The sequence below is a fragment of the Fukomys damarensis genome, unplaced genomic scaffold, assembly GCF_012274545.1.
Source record: "Fukomys damarensis isolate Sample0158 unplaced genomic scaffold, DMR_v1.0_HiC HiC_scaffold_38, whole genome shotgun sequence".
NCBI classification, from domain to species: Eukaryota; Metazoa; Chordata; class Mammalia; order Rodentia; family Bathyergidae; genus Fukomys; species Fukomys damarensis.
Window position 1 is genome coordinate 25,536,052 of NW_022900950.1, and position 17,553 is coordinate 25,553,604.

General features: G+C 36.1%; 1 protein-coding gene across 7 annotated transcripts in view; it reads left to right on the forward strand.

Annotated features, from left to right (window-relative positions):
- Ift88 (intraflagellar transport 88) overlaps positions 1–17,553 on the forward strand; it is a 141,551-nt gene that overhangs the window by 102,121 nt on the left and 21,877 nt on the right. For all 7 annotated transcript variants that reach the window (XM_010633791.2, XM_010633795.2, XM_033759938.1 and 4 more), the window contains 3 exons: positions 3,544–3,596; positions 5,847–5,912; positions 10,287–10,393. In XM_010633791.2, the coding sequence (XP_010632093.1) occupies positions 3,544–3,596; positions 5,847–5,912; positions 10,287–10,393 (226 nt within the window). The remainder of the gene's footprint in view (positions 1–3,543; positions 3,597–5,846; positions 5,913–10,286; positions 10,394–17,553) is intronic.

A 17,553-nucleotide genomic window follows, 5' to 3' on the forward strand; every position in this document is an offset into this window, starting at 1 on the left:
GAATCTCAAGGGACCATGAGTAGTCAAAACAATTTCAAAAGGAACAAAGTTGAAGAACTCACACTTCCTGGTTTCAAAATTTCCTTCTGTGCTACAGCAATCAAAACAGTTGTGTTGGCCGAAAGGTAGACATAAACACAGTAGAATAGAATCTAGAATCTAAAAGCAAACCTTCACATAATTAGTAAATTACGTGGGAGAGACAAATCGTTTCATCAGAAAGCACTTCAAAAACCAAATACCCACATATGAAAGAGTAAATTTGGGCTGTTACTTTATACCATATACAAAAAATTAAATCACAATGAGTTAAAGACTTAAATGTCACATCTAAAACTATAAAACTCCTGTGAGACCTTGGTGGAAAATGTTAATGACATTACATTTGCCAGTGATTTATTGGAAATGATGCCAAAGGCACCAGAAGTAGATAATTTGGACTTTATGAAACTTAAAAACTTCTGCTTTGCAAAGGAAAAAAAAGAGTGAAAACACAAACCACAAGTAGGAAATATTATTTACAAATCATGCATCTGATAAGCGATCAAAATTTAAACCCCTACAACTCACCATGACAAGCAACCCAATTCAAAAATGAGTAAAGGTCTTGAGTAGACATTTTCCCAAAGAAGGTATATAAGTAAGCTAGCATATGAGATGCTCACCATCTTTAGTCATTGGGAAATGCAAATTAAAAGCAATGAAATTCCACCTCACACCTTTTAGGGTCATATTATCAAAAAAAGAAAATAATAGGGCCTGGGATTTAGCTCAGTGGTTCTGCCACCTGCCTCACAAGAACAAGAACCCGAGTTTGATCCCTGGTACCATAAATAAATAAATAAATAAATAACGTGTTGGAGAGGACATGGAAAAACTAGAACCTGTGTACATTGCTAGTGGGAATATAAAATGGTGTTTGATGGAAAACAATTTGCCCATACCTCACAAAGATAAACTTAAGAATTACCATATGATATACACTTTTACTCCTAGGTATACACCCAATGGAAATAAAAAGACTCAAGTAAATATTTCATAGCTTTATCATTCATAATAGCCAAAAGATAGAAACAACCCCCATGTCCATGATGGGTAACTTAGGGTATATATGTATGCAGTGGAATATTATTCCACCATAGGAAGGAAGTTCAGATCTATTCTTAACCATAAAACATGCTAGGTGAAAGAAGCCAAACACAAAAGAACAAATGCTCTCTGTTACCATTTATATGAAGTACAGTAAGTCCCTAACTTACAAATGAGATCCATTCTTGGAGAAAGTTTGTAAGTTAGATTCATTCCTAAGTCCAACAAAATGAGTCTTACATGCCTTTGTCACAAATATACGATGTAAAACATTAAAAACCAAACATATACATTAATGTGTAAATTATTTTTACTTTTACAGTTGCCTTAGAATGGTGGTACAGTGCAGAACAACTGTAAATAAACTATTTTTATTTCTACAATTACCTTAAAAATAGTACAGTACAGGGCCGGGGATTTAGCTCAGTGGTTCAGTGGCCTGCCTTGCAAGTGCAAGGACCCAAGTTCAATCCCTGGTACCAAAAAAAAAAAAAAAAGTACAGTACAGTACAACATCTGGCATATAGGATATTGCATAGAGTGAACTGACAAGAAGAAAGTTACCTACTAGAGAAAGGAGGATAGGGGAGAGTCATCTATGATGAGAAAAAAAAGAGCTCAGATATCACTGAATCATTTTTTCAGGAGGGTAGACAGAATTAAATACATTTAAAAACCTGTGTTATCAGCATCAGTTGTGAGCGAAATTCTGTCTTGTCCTCATCTCCTATTGCCAATGATCTTTCAGCTCCACTGTCTCCCTCCTACCCTGCCTCCTCCAGTTAGTAGCTGTTGCATTTTACAGTAACCACATAGCAGCACAACTGTGACAACATCCAGCAGACTCATGAGCTACTCCCGCAGTTTGTTCACATCTACAAATGTTCATAATGCAGCATCCATTCATATCTCTGAAAGTTTGCGACTCAAACATTCCTAAGTTGGGGACTTGCCATATGTAAAATGGGCAAATTACAGAGACAAAAGGAAATTAGAAGTTACTAGGGGTTAGGGTAGGAAGGATGTAGAGTTGTTGCTTGATGGTTGCAAAGTTTCTGTTGGATAATACTAAAAATGTGTTGGGAGTAGATAGTGGTAATAGTTGCACACCATTGTGAATGTAATTAATGCTGCTGAACTAAAAATAGTTAAAATGGAAAATTTTATGTTGTATTTTATCATAATTTTTTAAAAATATAAAATACTAAAAATTAAAGTATTGTATAGTTTAATTGGATGAATTGTTTAGGTGTTAGAAAAAGGATGCATGCTGTGTAATTTCATTTATGTAAAGTGGAGAAATGGGGCCAACTTCAAAGTATTAGAAGTTAGGACAGTAGTTACATTCTTTGAGGAAGGAGGGTAATGTTGGTATTCAGAAACACAAATAAAACTGTATGCTAAGTGCTGTGCTAAGAAATTCTTGGGGGTTAGAGAGTCTTGGAGCAGTCGAATCCAGCCTGGCTTCAAAAAGTGCACAAAGAGTAAACCTCCAGGTGATGGTTTGTGCAAATACCAGGGCTCCAGCAAATATTGTCCACATTTCTGCTTGGAGTTGCTGTAGTGTGAAAGGTTAGGCATGGTGTGGCAGAAGATGAGTTGGAGAAGCAGAAAAGGAGTAGACACTGTATTAGAATCTTGTATTTAACATGTGGGTGGAGGAGGTGACAGATTTTTTAAGGAGGGAAGTAATATGGCTAGATGTGGATTTTATTTAGATCACAGTAGGTGGGCGTGTAGGCAGTGGGTTTGAAGTTAAATAACTTGCCCATGTAGCATGCTGTGATTTAAATGCAGATCAGTCTTATTCTAAACCTGGTAGGTTTGCCATCAAATGGAGTAGGAACTGAGCTTGACTTTGAGGCCATTAGGTAAATAGAAGGGAGATTCGCAAAAGTGAGAGGAGCAAAAGTGAGGGTAACATTAAATTGCTCCTGAGGCTTTTGTTTCTGCAATTTTTGCTGTCCTTTGGTCTTTTTTAACAGTATTTAAAGATCCTGGTTATGATTATTTATTTTAGCAAATAATTGGATTCTTTTTTAAGGGAAGATAAAGGATAAATAAAATGCTTTTTTTCTCTCTCTTTAAAGCTTGACTGTTCAAACATAAGATCAAAAGCTGCTCCTTGAATATTTACAGGCCTAAATATAATGATTAAAGAAAATGCCAAAAGTAATGATCATGTTAAAACACAATTAGTGGTTTTTAACCAAACAAACTTAAGTGGTTCTCCAAAAGTATCTAAAAAAGGCATACACTAAAGGAACTTTGAAGGACTCATAAATTTAAATGTCCTAATATAACAGGTAATAATGAAGGAAATTATATTTCAACTATTTTCAGTAATAATGAATTAACAAAAAATCAGAGTAATTGAAAGATTGTATAGATATACAACTTTGTAAATGATTTTTATATCACCTGTAATTTCAACAAATTATATTATTTTTATAGGCCTACACAAGTGAAATGGCAGCTGATGGTAGCAAGTTGTTTTAGAAGAAGTGGTAAGTTGATTTTACTTATTTCCTCTATACTTTGTTATTTTCTTTTAGGTAATTGTGCAATTTCTTTTAGGTAATGTATTTCAGTTGTATCTCTGTTAAAACACCAACTTTTAAAATAACTATATATAATTGAAGCATTATAGGAAAAACAATATTGTGGGAAGAGAAATTGTTCTTACAAAGTGGGCATTGCTCTTTCTGTTTAGTTGATTTGTTTTGGAGTTTGTTTGTTTGTTTGTTTGTTTTGTTTGCAGCTAGGGATGAAAACTCAAAAAGGATGTGCTCTGCCCTTGAGCTACATACATACACATCTTCCACAAGACATATATTCCCATCACCTCTCTTTTAAAAAGGATTATTTCAGGATGCTTATGATTCCAGCATTCTAGCAGACTGAGGCAAGAGGATGGCAAGTTTGAGCCCATCCTGGACAATTTAGTGATGTCATTCGACCCCATCTCAAAAATTTCTTTTTTTTTTTTTTTTTTGGTACCAGGAATTAAACTCAGGACCTTGTGCTTGCAAGCCAGGTGGCAGCACTGAGCTAAATGCCCCGCCCAAATCAGTTTGATTGTCTCTCTCTTTTTTTTTTTTTTGGTACCAGGGATTGAATTTGGGTCCTTGCGCTTACGAAGCAGGCATCAGAACCACTTAGCTAAATTCCCAGCCTGCTGAGCTAAATTTCTGGTCCACTATCTGAGAAATTTTTTTTAAAAAGGCTGGGGATTTAGCTCAGTCTAAAGGTCCTGGATTCAGTCCCCCGTAGTATCAAAAAACAAAAACAAAAAGATTGTTTTTCAAAGCTAACATAATAATAATTTTTAATTAGTTAAACCCAGATCAATCTTATTTTAAAGCTGGTAGGTTTGCCATCAAATTGAGTAGGAATTGAGATTGTCTTTGAAGCCATCAGGTAAATAGAAAAGATTTTCACAAAAGTGAGGGTAACATTAAATTGTTCCTGAGGCTTTTATTTCTGCAATTTTTGCTATTCTTTGGTCTTTTTAGCAGTATTTAAAGATCCTGGCAAAAATAAGAAAGAAAGAAAGAAAGAAAGAAAGAAAGAAAGAAAGAAAGAAAGAAAGAAAGAAAGAAAGAAAGAGAGAGAGAGAGAGAGAGAGAGAGAGAGAGAGAGAGAGAGAGAAAGAAAGAGATGATCGATCTTGGCAATGATTATTTATTTTAGCAAATAATTTGATTCCTAAAATTTTAAGGGAAGAAAAGGCATAAAATTATTTTGTGGGAAAAACTAAGCATTCTTTTTATATTAATTTATACTTCCATTTTCCACTTCTGTGATTCTCAGGGTCCTATGTGCTCAGCCAAATTTATGAAACTGTCCCACACCTACAAAGTCTGAGGAAGGCTTGCAACTGAGTTAAGCTTGCGTTTTCTGCTGTGCTTTTATTATGCTTTGCACTGATACTTTCCTTAATGATGAGATGCTGTGAGTTTTAGACTGTGCAATGGATAACATACTTAAAATATCAGAGATTATGCTAGGCGCTTATTGCCAACACATGTATAATCATCCCATATGACATAAAAATGGCTCAGAAAAGTGGCCATGGTGGCAGATGCCTGTAATCCCAGCACTCAAGAGGCTGAAGCAGAAGAATTGCCGTGAGTTTGAGGCCATGCTTGGCTACACAGTGAGTTCAAAGCCAGTCTGAACTACATAGTGAGACCCTGTCTCAAAAAATATACATACATACATACATACACACACACACACATGCATAAATGGCTCAAAGAAAGTCTTCAAGAAAAGTACAACTTGTGAAAATATTAGCAGTTCTCATTGAATTTTGTGGATGGTTTCTTTATCTCTCTGCATGCCACCAGAATGCACCACAAACACTTCATACACAGTGTAGTCTTCAAATCATTTCAGGGTTTGATTTTTAACAACTGTATAACACATATGTTTTAAGTATCAGTGTGAGTTTTCAGTACCTAGATCATTTCAATGTCAGTCATGTGAAGTGTACATACAAATGAACTTTCCTGGGTGATTTCCACCTGCTTAAGTTGCTGAAGAACAGGTTGGTGGCAGCTAGCGTTCACTGAGAGTATGTCCTATCCCCATTTCATTTGGCTCTCTCAGGAACTCTTCCAAGATTAGAGAGATTCATAACTTATTTGCTTAGATTTTAGGAATGATGTTTACCCAAACTCATTTTCCTATTTTGTTTAAACCTATTAATTTTTGTGATTTGCTAGTAATGATTTTGTCTTTTTTATTCATAGGTAACTACCAAAAAGCATTAGATACTTATAAAAATATTCACAGAAAATTTCCAGAAAATGTTGACTGTAAGTAACATTGGATTTTGTAACTTTAAGGCACAAGATATCATATTTTATGTTCTAGTATATTTTTACATTTCTTGTAGCAATTGCATGCATAATACAACTTATGTTTTGTAACATATTTATTTAAATGTTTTTATAAGGTCGGAAATTTGACACATTTTTATAGAGCTTTATTGTTGATAGATTTAAATACAATGCCAGATTCTCTTCAGTGGTACCAAATCTATATTTCAAAATTTTATGAAATTTTTAAGAATGAAGTTGGCTTTATGTGGGTTCTTCAAAATTTAGAAACTGAAATGTTTTATAGGGAAGATAATTTAATTGTCCATTTACTTTCTGAAGGTAGAAAAATACTCTGGGTTTTATGAAAATAGAACACTAATAATCTTACTAATATTGGTAGCAGATTATTTTTAAAGATACTTTAATTTTAAAATGTTGTCTTGATGCTTTTTACTAGTCAGTTATAAATTTAGCTTTATAGAAAATATTCATTTTCTATTTTGTTGAATTCTAAATTTGATGCAACTTATAGTGATAATGTGAAGTGTCACAACAGTAATAATGAAACAGGCTGAAGACAAACATAAAATAGTCACATTCATATGCTGCATAGTCTTGCTAAACTCTAAATTTTGTCCTACAATGCTTTGAATTATAGGAAAGAGAAAAGTTATAGCCTGTAGTGTAATTTTTACTATTTTATGAAGAAATCAGAAGCAGTTTCTTGAGAAGTAAAATATTTCCAATTCTCCATGCCTTCAGAGAGTCTCATTTGGGTTTACAGTGGACCCATCTTTTCCTTTTCCTTTCCCTATATCTTTTTTAAAAGCATTCTGTGTGATTCTTTTTTTTTCTGTCTCTCTCTCATTGAGTTTATTGGTACATTTTAGGTACACAGTACAGTTACATTCATCATTGGGATCTTGTACCTTTACATGACAGGCCTTGGTTCGCATTTTTTCCCATTATCCTTGCCCTCCCTTCCCTATTTACAAATACCTTATTTCCATTTTTTCATTTTCTCATGTTTTTTTTTTCTTTTTCCTTATTTCATTTCCCCTACCCTTCCCACTTCCCCAACACCTTTAGCCCTTTTCTTCCTATTTCACATTGTCAATTATACCATTAGGATCTTATGTACCATTATAGTTTTTCACACCAGAGTCTGTGTGATTCTTAATCTCAGTCACATTATGGAATGACTGTTGCTTTAGAAATTACACAAAGATAGGGATGATGGTGACACTGTGAAGATGGCACAGCCTCACAGTATGCTAGGCCACAGTTGCTCAGCCTGTATCCCTGACATCTGGGGTTGAATAATTTTGGATCATGGGAGGCTGCCCTGGGAATCAGCATTCCCCAGCCTCGGCTCACTAGATGCTTCCATCGTGGTCATGAAAACCACAGATGTCTCTGTCAGGCCAAGGCTACATTGCTGCCAGATGAAAGCCACTGCAGTAGCTACAGCCCCTTTGCCAGGAAGAGAATCTCTACAAACAAGGCCAAGATTTTTCCTGGATGGAGAGTTTAAGAGTCACTCTAAAAGTTAAATAATTATATATTCCATCAGGAATGTCCAGGATGACGTTGGCTTGTATGATTTTTTTTTTTTTTTGGTACCGGGGATTGAATTCAGGTCCTTGTACTTGCAAGGCAGGCCACCAAACCACTGAGCTAAATCCCCAGCCCCTGGCTTGTATGATTTTTAAAACAAATGTGATCAATAGACTGAGTACCTTAACTGTAACCATAGAAAAAATACTTATATTCATGGAATGCCTTATTTTGGGCAGACTAGTTTTTCTGGTGAACCCAACAGGATGATTTAGTTTAAATTATATTACTTACCACATGAAGACATGACATACACTTATAGATGATATTCTACATTTTAGAGGACATCAACCAAAATCAATAATCTTTATTTTACATTAAAAATCTCTAAGCCTTTCTTCTGAGAATAGGTAGATAAGAGAAACCTTGGGCCGGGGTTTAGCTCAGTGGTTCCACTGCCTGCCTCGCAAGCACATGGTCCTGAGTTTGATCCCTGGTACAAAAAAAAAAAAAAAAAAAGGTGTCAGCAGAGAAAGCTTACTGTGAATTATTAAGGTAAATTTGTACATAGGCAATTTATACAGTAATATGTAACATTTAAAATCATTTTAGTACTGGTACTTTTACAGTACTTTTAATTGGTCATAAGTTGGTTATCTCTGTATAAATTCTTGAGAAATAACTTGTGGTCCAGATACTGTTCTACCTCTGTGGATATAGCAGAAAACTAACAAAAATAAAATCCTTGGTGTCATGGGATTTTCATTCTAGTGGGAAAAGAAAAACAACAGATACATCACATGTCAGTAGTTGTAAGTGCCGTAAGAGAAGCACAGGGAAGGAGGTAAAGGGTACTGGAAGGTGAGTGTTTTAGACAGGGTAGTCAGAGGAAGCCATAATGTATCCTATGAGCAGAAAACAGAATAAATGGAAGCAAACCATGAAGATATGGTGATTCATGTGCTTGGCACACAGTGGACAGGAATGAAAGGAGCTAAGTCAGAGAAGAAGGCAGCCTGGGGCGGCAGGGCCTGAGGTCTTCCCAGGCCTCAGATGTGGACTTCAGGGTACATTTTGGGAGGTGGCCACCCCTGGAGAACATTGAGCAGAACAGAAATCTGACCTGCCGGAGCATCAGAAATAGGAATGTCAGACTTCTGTACTGGAGGTCCACACAAGAAGTTCGCTCTGGCTTCTTTCTGGATAATCAACTTGATAGGTATTATCTGCATGAGAATGCACAGTACTAGCCTAGCTTCAAGTGATAGCAGTGGAGGTGATGAAAGGGGGATCAGATTGAGAAGTACAGAGCTCCTAACTTTGCCAGAATTTGAGGATGATGGCCATAATTAATTTCACAGTTCAGATGTTTCACCAGGCAGAGAAGGTAGCAGCAGGCCTTCCAGGTAGAAGAACAGCATCGGGAACAGCAAGGAAATACAAGAACACAGAATCTATTTCAAACTCTAGTCTATTTTTAAAAGAATTAGCAGATGGAACATGTTTTGCTATACTACAAACAAAAAAGGGTTTTGTTTTTTTTTTCTAAAAATTGTAAACCTACCAAGGACAAAGAGTTAATTAAATTTGGGGAAATACGGGGGAAGTTTCCATTAACAGGTGGAAGAAACTTCAGAGTTAGGTAAGGTAGTGATGAAGTCAGTAAGAAGCAAAACATTTCATGATGCAGAGCCCCAGGAAGTCTCAGAGCTGGAAGGCTTGCAGGGGTGGAAGGGATCCCCCAACCTACCCTGGGCTGCACACAGCAGGGCTGGCTGAGAGCTGTAAGGGATGGCAAGGCCCAGATCCCACCCAACTGCTGCAAGGCAGCTCTCGGTAGATGGTGGGGAGAAATATACTCAGATTTATTTAATAGAGTCAAAATAATTAATTATAAAGTAGAAGAAAGAAAAGAATAACCTGGATATTTATGTAGATAGTGAGGGATAAAATGTGAGATAATACAGGAAGAAAGGAGATTTGGGAGGAAATGATATCGGCTTGGTCGGTTTTCTTTGAGGTACTTGTGGATGTCAGGTAGAGATCTAATCTGTTTTTTAATAAAGTTATAATAATGCCTAGAAAGGAATGTGGCAAAAACTGAGTAGTCAAAGACCAGCTTTAAATTATCAACAGATAGAGCTGTTGAAGTTTGTAAAGACAAACCTCCCAGGACAGTTCACTTAGTGAACCAATGTTAGGTGAGACAGGGGAGATAGAGGGAGGTTATAGACAGAAGACAAGCAACACCCAGAAGGCAAGGGAGGAAGATTTCAGGAGCAAATCACTGTCTATGAAGTTAATTGTAAAAGTTGAACTGGAAGTGTAGCTCAGTGGTAGAACGCCTGCCTAGTACACACCAAGCCCTGTGTTTCATCCCCAGCACTGCAAAAATAGGTAAGTGAATAAATGAGAGAATGTATTTACTGACAATCAGAACCTTTCTTGGTAATTATTATTGCATGTACAAATTGTCTGCATTCTGGAGCCCAGATTCCCTTAGAGCTCTTCCATATGTATTTATGAATCTCCCGTCAGCGTGTTGACAAAATATCACACCTGGCTTTTAAGTCCTCACCCAGCAATGTCTTTGAGCTGTGCTCCTCCAGGATGTGGCAGCCTGAGAATGAGGCAGGTGGAGAGGGTTGGTCCAGAGACTGCAGAGTATAATTGTTTTTCAAGAAAGAAAGGAAAAAAAACATCATTTGTGGGCCTCATTCCTACTTGTGTACGGAAAGGCTGAGTTCATTGATTTGTGGACTGTTACCATAATGCACACTTCTTTTCTAAATATATTCTTTCACAATTTAGGTCTGCGCTTCTTGGTTCGTCTCTGCACAGATATTGGATTAAAAGAAGTTCAAGAATATGCCACAAAACTCAAGAGGTTGGAAAAAATGAAAGAAATAAGGGAACAGGTACCTCATATGGGCCAAAAACTGCTATATGTTACTTTTCAAAATGTTAGTCTGCTATAGCTCAAATGCATGTTAGGAGTATCTCTCAAAAAGAAAACATTGAAAATGTTTTTCTGGTGCAGCATAACTAAACTTTTAGTTTAAGGATAAAATTTTGTAACAAGTATGTTCCCTATGGATAGAAATACAATCAATTTTAGATAGTCTTCAGTGGATAGCTACTAGCAGAAAAACATTAAAATAAAATAATTTACAGCATAATTTTAAAACTTGATTTTAATCAGAGAGTCCTATATTCAGTGAGTAACAATTATTGTCCTTGTCTCTAAGAGCGGTACTGTTTTCTGTAAGCTGTTTCCTTCTATGTACCATGGCTCTGAGATTTAACATTAGCACACATGGAAGCATTCTATGTTTATCTCTGTTTTGTGCAGTATGTAGAATAAAAATTCTCATTACTTCTTTAAAAGAATCATCTCTCCTATGTTTGAGCCTAGAATATTTAAAATGTAATGTGACTTTTAAAATATCTGCCTCTCCTAGAAATATGCTCATGAGCTGACATTGCTATATTGGAAATAAAATTCTGACTGAGGAATTAAGTTAATTTTTTATTATGAAAATATAGTTACAAAGGACTTTCTTCAAAAATACAATTGTCTTGAATATAGAGAAAAATCTAAATTCCATATTTGCTTTAGAAATATGGGTGGTTATCTTTGTTTTTAAGATATGATTTAATCATTCTCTTTTTAAAGTATCCAGTTGTAAAAGGATTATGAACAAATATGGAGCCAGTTCACAAGGAATGTTTTTAAATTAGTGCATGTTACTATTATATAATAGTGAGGTTTGTTTGAGGAAGTTGACACATGCAGCTCACATATCTTTATTTCAATCCCACTCTCCCACCCCCTCTTTATTTATTCTCTCCCTTCCCACTGATCCCCTTCCCTGTCTCCAGAAGTATGGCCCCTGGTTTCTTGTCATCTCGCCTGTATGTATGTATGTATGTATTTTTTAGGTTTCTCATATAAGAGAAAACATACAATATTTACCTCTGTGAATCTGAGTCTTTCACTTAACATGATAGTTTTTATTTCCATCCATTTTCCTGCAAATTACATTATTTCATTCTTCTTTATAGTTGAGTAATATTCTATTGTATAAAAATACCACATTTTCTTTATCTATTTATCTATCTGTGGATGGGCAGGTAGGCTATTCCCACAGCTTAGCTATTGTGAATTGTGCTTCTGTAAACATGGGTATACATGTTATATAGAATACTGTCTGTAATTCTTTGAGGCATATAACCAGGAATTGATATTTCAAATGGTATTTCTATGTTTAGTCTTTTAAGGAATCTCGTGCTTGTTTCCTTAGTATTCATACTTAAGTATATTCCTACCAGTGAATAGGAGACTTCTACCCCACCCCATCTTCTTCATCATTCATTGTTTTTTGTATTCTTGATTACAGCCATTCTGACTTGGGAGAGATTGAATTGCAATGTAATTTTAATTTGCATTTTTTTGTTGGCTAGAGATGTTGAAAGTGTGACCATTTGAATTTCTCTGAAGTATCTTATTTGGTTTTTTTATTGGGTTTATTGTTTATGGGGATTAAATTTTTAAGTTTTTTTTGTATATTTTATAATTTAATCTTCTTTCAGACGAATAGCTCACACAGATTTCCTCCTCTTCAGAGTCTCTTCACTCTGTTGTTTCCTTTGGTATGCAGAAATTTGTAATTTGATGTAGTCCCATTTGTTGATTCTCTTCTCCCCCCACCCCCAATCAGGGATCTGTCCTCAGGACTTCGCACTTGTCAGGCAGGCATGGCACCACTGAGCTACATCCTGACCCTCCATTTGTTGATTATTAATGTTACTCACAAAAGATTTTTTTGTTTCTTTTATGGCACTTGAGATTGGGGATTGAACCCAGGACCTATGTACTGAGCTACATCTCAGCCCTTTTTTTTTGGACAGGGTTTAGTTCAGCTGTTAAACTGCCCAGGCTGGACCTGTACTTGTGATTCTCCTTCCTCCGCCTCCCAGAGTGCTGGGATTACAGGCCTACACCCACTAGGCCCAGCTTCACAAAGACTCAATATAAGCTTCAGTAAACATTGATGCCAGGGAATTCCTTGGAAATAAACCTGAGAGGTAGAGAAGAAAACATTCCCCTGTAAATAGCCTTAGAATTAATTTTCACAGCTTTTATAGCTCACCATTAATTTAGTTTCCTCATTATTAGTTATGTCTTAGTTGAGTTGATTCCATTCTTTCCATTGCTCTTCTAGGACTTGTGACTCTCTTATATTTGCTACCTCTTTCCCTTTGCCTCTTTCTCTTCTTTACCCTGTGCTTTATCACAGTCTCTGCCTATATTTGTCAAACTCTTTTTTTATAAATCAGACTGACTACTTTGGACAGACAGTCCTAAGGACTAATAAATCTTATTATACTTAAATGAATAGATTTAATGTTATTGAAACATTATTTTCTTTCCACTTACTACTGTTCCTCTCATTCCCTTTTCCATCAAAATATTTATATATTTATTAAGTAACTTTTATCCACTTCTCTCATAGACCTGAAGTCTTTTAATATTCTTCTGTACTTTGAAAAAATGAAATGACTTCTCAATTGTGAAAATAATAGTTTCTTCTGAGAATGTGTTTTAAAAGGGATTAGACTTGTACTTAATAAGCCCCATTTTTGTTGGAACAGTGCAATTGACAGTGACAACTATATTTCAGAAAGAATATTTAAAACACATGGGAGCAAACTGTCAGGGACCTCAGGAATTCTGGAAATATCTCTTTCTACAAATAAATGATTTATTAATTGCAAATAATCTTTATATTATACTCAGTAATTCCCCATTGGCTTTAAGACTACTTGAACATCCTCATAAGAGTTAGCATCAATGCATGTGGACTATTCAATGTTTCTTTACTTATTTTACCTGAATTGTTAGTATCTCTGAATTTAAGCAGCACCTCTTTGGGTAATATTTTATTATTGGCCTCATTGAAATCCGTGTAAAACTCCGTGTCGCTTAGACATCTTATCTCATGACAGTTTTTCCTTTTGCACTCAAACTTTATAATACTCCTTTCTTTTTTAAGAATTAAAGTCATAATCCACAGCCACAAAGTACTAAAAATCTTTAGTCCTTCTTTTCAATTTCCTTTAAATCTACTTGATTTCTCCAGATTTCACACAACTTGGCTCTTTCCCTTTTCTCTCCTTTCCACTAATTACCCTATTCCCACAAAAGAGTTTTCTTCATCTTCTCTGATATCCCTTATGGCACTGCAGATCCAAGAAATAGTTTCTTGATGTTTTCTCACCTAATTTTGCTTGCAAACATAAGGGGAGGAGTATCCAGGAAAAAGGAAAGGTCTTAGGAAGGAGAAAAGAGACTTATAAAGAATTCACATAGATTTAAGGACCAGCTTCTCTATTCATTATTGTCCATCCCATTTTGGGTCATCTTTCTGAGCCTGTGAAGCAGAGTTTTTGGCTTCTTGGCTTATGTGGTAGACTAAGCTGCTAGCCTGTCCTAAGTAAAAACGAAACAGCTTCCATGTTGACCCGCTGATCACCCCATCAACACAGTTGTGTCGTTACCCATGACAACGGGTTTGCGTAAAGAAGTGATCTAGGTCATTACCCAGTAACATTGTGTCATGCTATTGTTATATTCTCTTCCCAAAGTTTATGGTTAACTACTTCCTCTTACAATTTTGCGGTTTTTGCCTTTATAAACTGCCAGTATCTGCAAATAAATGAGACCTTGACAACTCTTTGCTTGGTCTCCTTCTTTCCGCGCCCCTCTTGTCTCATTTCCAGGTACTTCCCCTTCTCGAGCTCTGCCAATTACTGACCCCGCGGGCCGGGGCAGGCTTATATGGGTCTAAAACCTATAGTTATGAAACAAAATATAATAAATTTCTTAAGGATGCTGGCCTTTTCTAAATTTGATTTTAAAGTTTTTAATTGTTAGCTTTTCTGTGTGTTCATATTTAAAATAAGTCCTAATGTAAAAACATTTTTCCTATGTAATATTTGAAACGTCTTCACAAATATCATTATTAGTGGTTGTAGAGTCTCTCACATATACATATGTGTCTTTATTTGCATAAACATTTTGACGTTGTTAGTTAAGTACCTTTTTAATGTTTGGTAAGTTTCTATCGTAAGTCTGATTTTCACATTTTTCTTGATAAAAAGTTGTAGCTCTTGTAAATATTTGTCTGTGAACTCTCTCATTGCCAACTTAAGACATTTTGTGAAAAAGCCATATAGTTGTAACCAGGGATATCGTAGATAATCACAGCAAGCCTGGAGCTGCTAAACTGTACAGGATGTACCTAGTCCTCATGCCTTTAGGAAGGAAAAGGTGAAGTAAGCAGCCTGGCTAACCTCTTTCTGCATAATGTTAGCAGTCTTCATCTTTTTAGTAGCAGTTTTCCCTGTAATTCCACTTTATTACATCTGCTTGACTAGACTTAACAATGGAGGCTGGGACATGATCAATGCATAGAGCATTTGGCTAGGCATCCCTGAAGCCCTGCTTCCATTCCTAGCACTGCAGCAATAACAGCTGCTTACATTTATTGAGTGCATGATAAGTATAAGCACTGTTAACCAATTCAGGAACTTCAATAATCCTATGATGCGGATTATGATGTCATTATTACTATTTTCATATAGATGAAAAAACAGACCCACAGTGGCTAGCTTGTTCCAGGTCACTCAGGTATTTTGGAGCAGATGCAGGAGATAAATCCAAGCAGCTGGCTCCTAAATCCAAATTCTTACTCTTATGCTTTCCTGCCTTACGAATGTTGGAGAAATATGCTGGTGCACATAATGATTTTCAGCTAATAAATAGTCCCTCCTCAATCAGCATCCAGAAGAGTTAGTAACTTCTACCAGAATTAACATTAAAATAGTCTTTCTGGGCAGCCTGCCTTCATTTTATTAAGGATCAGGGTCTTAGAATAGTTATACTTAAAGTGCGGTCTGAGAATTTTTTAGTTTTACAAAACTTTGGGCCCTAGTCCAGACCTACCTAAATCCTACTCTGGATTTAAAATCTCTGGATATGGGGACCAGGAGAGAGAAAGAGAGAGAGAGAGAGAGAGAGAGAGAGAGAGAGAGAGAGAGAGAGAGAGAGAGAGAGAGAGAGAGAGTGTGGTTTTTATACTCAGTGATATTTGAGGAACACTCAGACCTTATGCCCCCAAAGGGTCACCTTTCACATGATCAAATAACAGTTCAGTGTATAGAATTTAATTTAAGATGAGGAAGGGAAGTAGACTTAAAATGAATCAGGCCATGGATTTTTAAAAATTGTTTTAAAATGGGAAAAGATTTGTGTTGACTTAGAAGGAATATACTCATTCAGATTATGTGGCTGGGTTAGTGTATCTCCCTGAGCCCTAACTATTCCTTACTGGGGATTGACCTCAGGGAGTGCTGTGCTACATCTATAGCCCTTTTTTTATCTTTTATTTTGAGACAGAGTATTGCTAGGTTAGTAAATTTCCCAGGCTGGACTCAAACTTATGATCCTCCTGCCTCAAACTGCAGAGTGCTAAGATTATAGGCATTTGCTGCCATATCTAGAAGAAATTCTGGGTCTTTTGTTTGGGGATTTTTTTTTTTTTTTAAAGATGTGTTGTTCATTTGTATCACTGAACATGAAAACATTAGCTGCAAGGAATTCTTACCAGGGCTACATTTTATGCCTGGAAAAGACCAAGCAGGGAAGAGCAACAACTGAAAACCATTTTAAACCTGAAAAAAGAAGAGAAAAATAGCCAGAACACTGAGAAGAGTCTGGAAACTGCCAAGAGGCAAAAAAAAAAAAAAAAGTAAGAAAGAGAAATAATACCCTATACAGAATGTTCTCATTGCTAACCCCAAAACAGAGGTATATGGATAATTAACACTTTAATCAATTTTGTCAGTTTTCAAACTATTCAAATAGAGGAATGCTCTTCTATTTGCCATATCCTTGCCTCCACCCAAAGAAATCAGGAAACAATTTCAAGAAATATTTTTATTTTTGGCCAGATTGACAAAATATCATGTGACATTCAGAATTAATATAGTATATAATTGTTACTTACACCCAAATTTCCAGTCATTACCAAAAGACAGTGAAGATAAGTATATGCTGTAATTGAGCAGAAACTTTTTGTTTGTTTGTTTGTTTGTTTGTTTTGAGACAGGGTCTCATTATGTAGCTGAGACTGACCTGGAACTCACTCTGCAGCCCACGTTGGTCTCAAACTCAGAAATCCTCCTGCATCAACTTCCCAAGTGCTGGGATTACAGGCGTGTGCCACCACACCCAGCTTATGGTTATATTTTTAATAGGAAAGAAAGTCTATTTTAAGATCCTATAAAAGTATAGCTTTAAAATTGACTATAATGAAAAACACAAAAATTTTTTGTTCATGCATGTAATAAAATCTACAAGAATGTCTTGTTCATGTTATACTCTATTTAACTGAAAAAATCCCCCAAAAAAATAACAAATAGAATATAATCCTTGACATCAAAATATGGTGGTTTGTGCATTGATTTCATTTGGCAGGCTAAGATTACCAATCACTTCTTCTCTTAAAGGCCTTTGGTTTCAGAGGCCTTCATGCATGTCCCTGTGCAGGCTACTTATTCACCTAGAAAGCAGTTCTCAAAATCTGATGTGCATTGCAGATTATCCTGGCCATTCGCTCTGGTACGTAGGGCACAGGCGTGGTGGGAAGTGGAATGGAGCCCTGAGGCAGTGTGGTGAGGACTGTGTTTAGTGGGAAGCCAAGAGAAGAGGGGTTCAGCTCCCCAGGGACCCCACATGTAGAGTGGCTTGGATTGGACCCTTGGAGTTAGGTGTGGAGAGAAAAAAGGTGGGAAGAGGTCTGAGGACAGGAAGTGAAGGCCATGTGCATGGAGTCTTTGGATTTCAAGTCACTAGGAAATATTTTTAAATCTGTTTTCTCTTGAATTTGAAGTCACAGTCAGTCTTCTTAATCTTTAACTAGGTGACAAGTAATTATTCTTTGTTCCAGTGGACAGAAACTAGTCTTACAGAATAAAAGCATGGTATGGTAGAGAGAGCCCTGGACATTTTTCT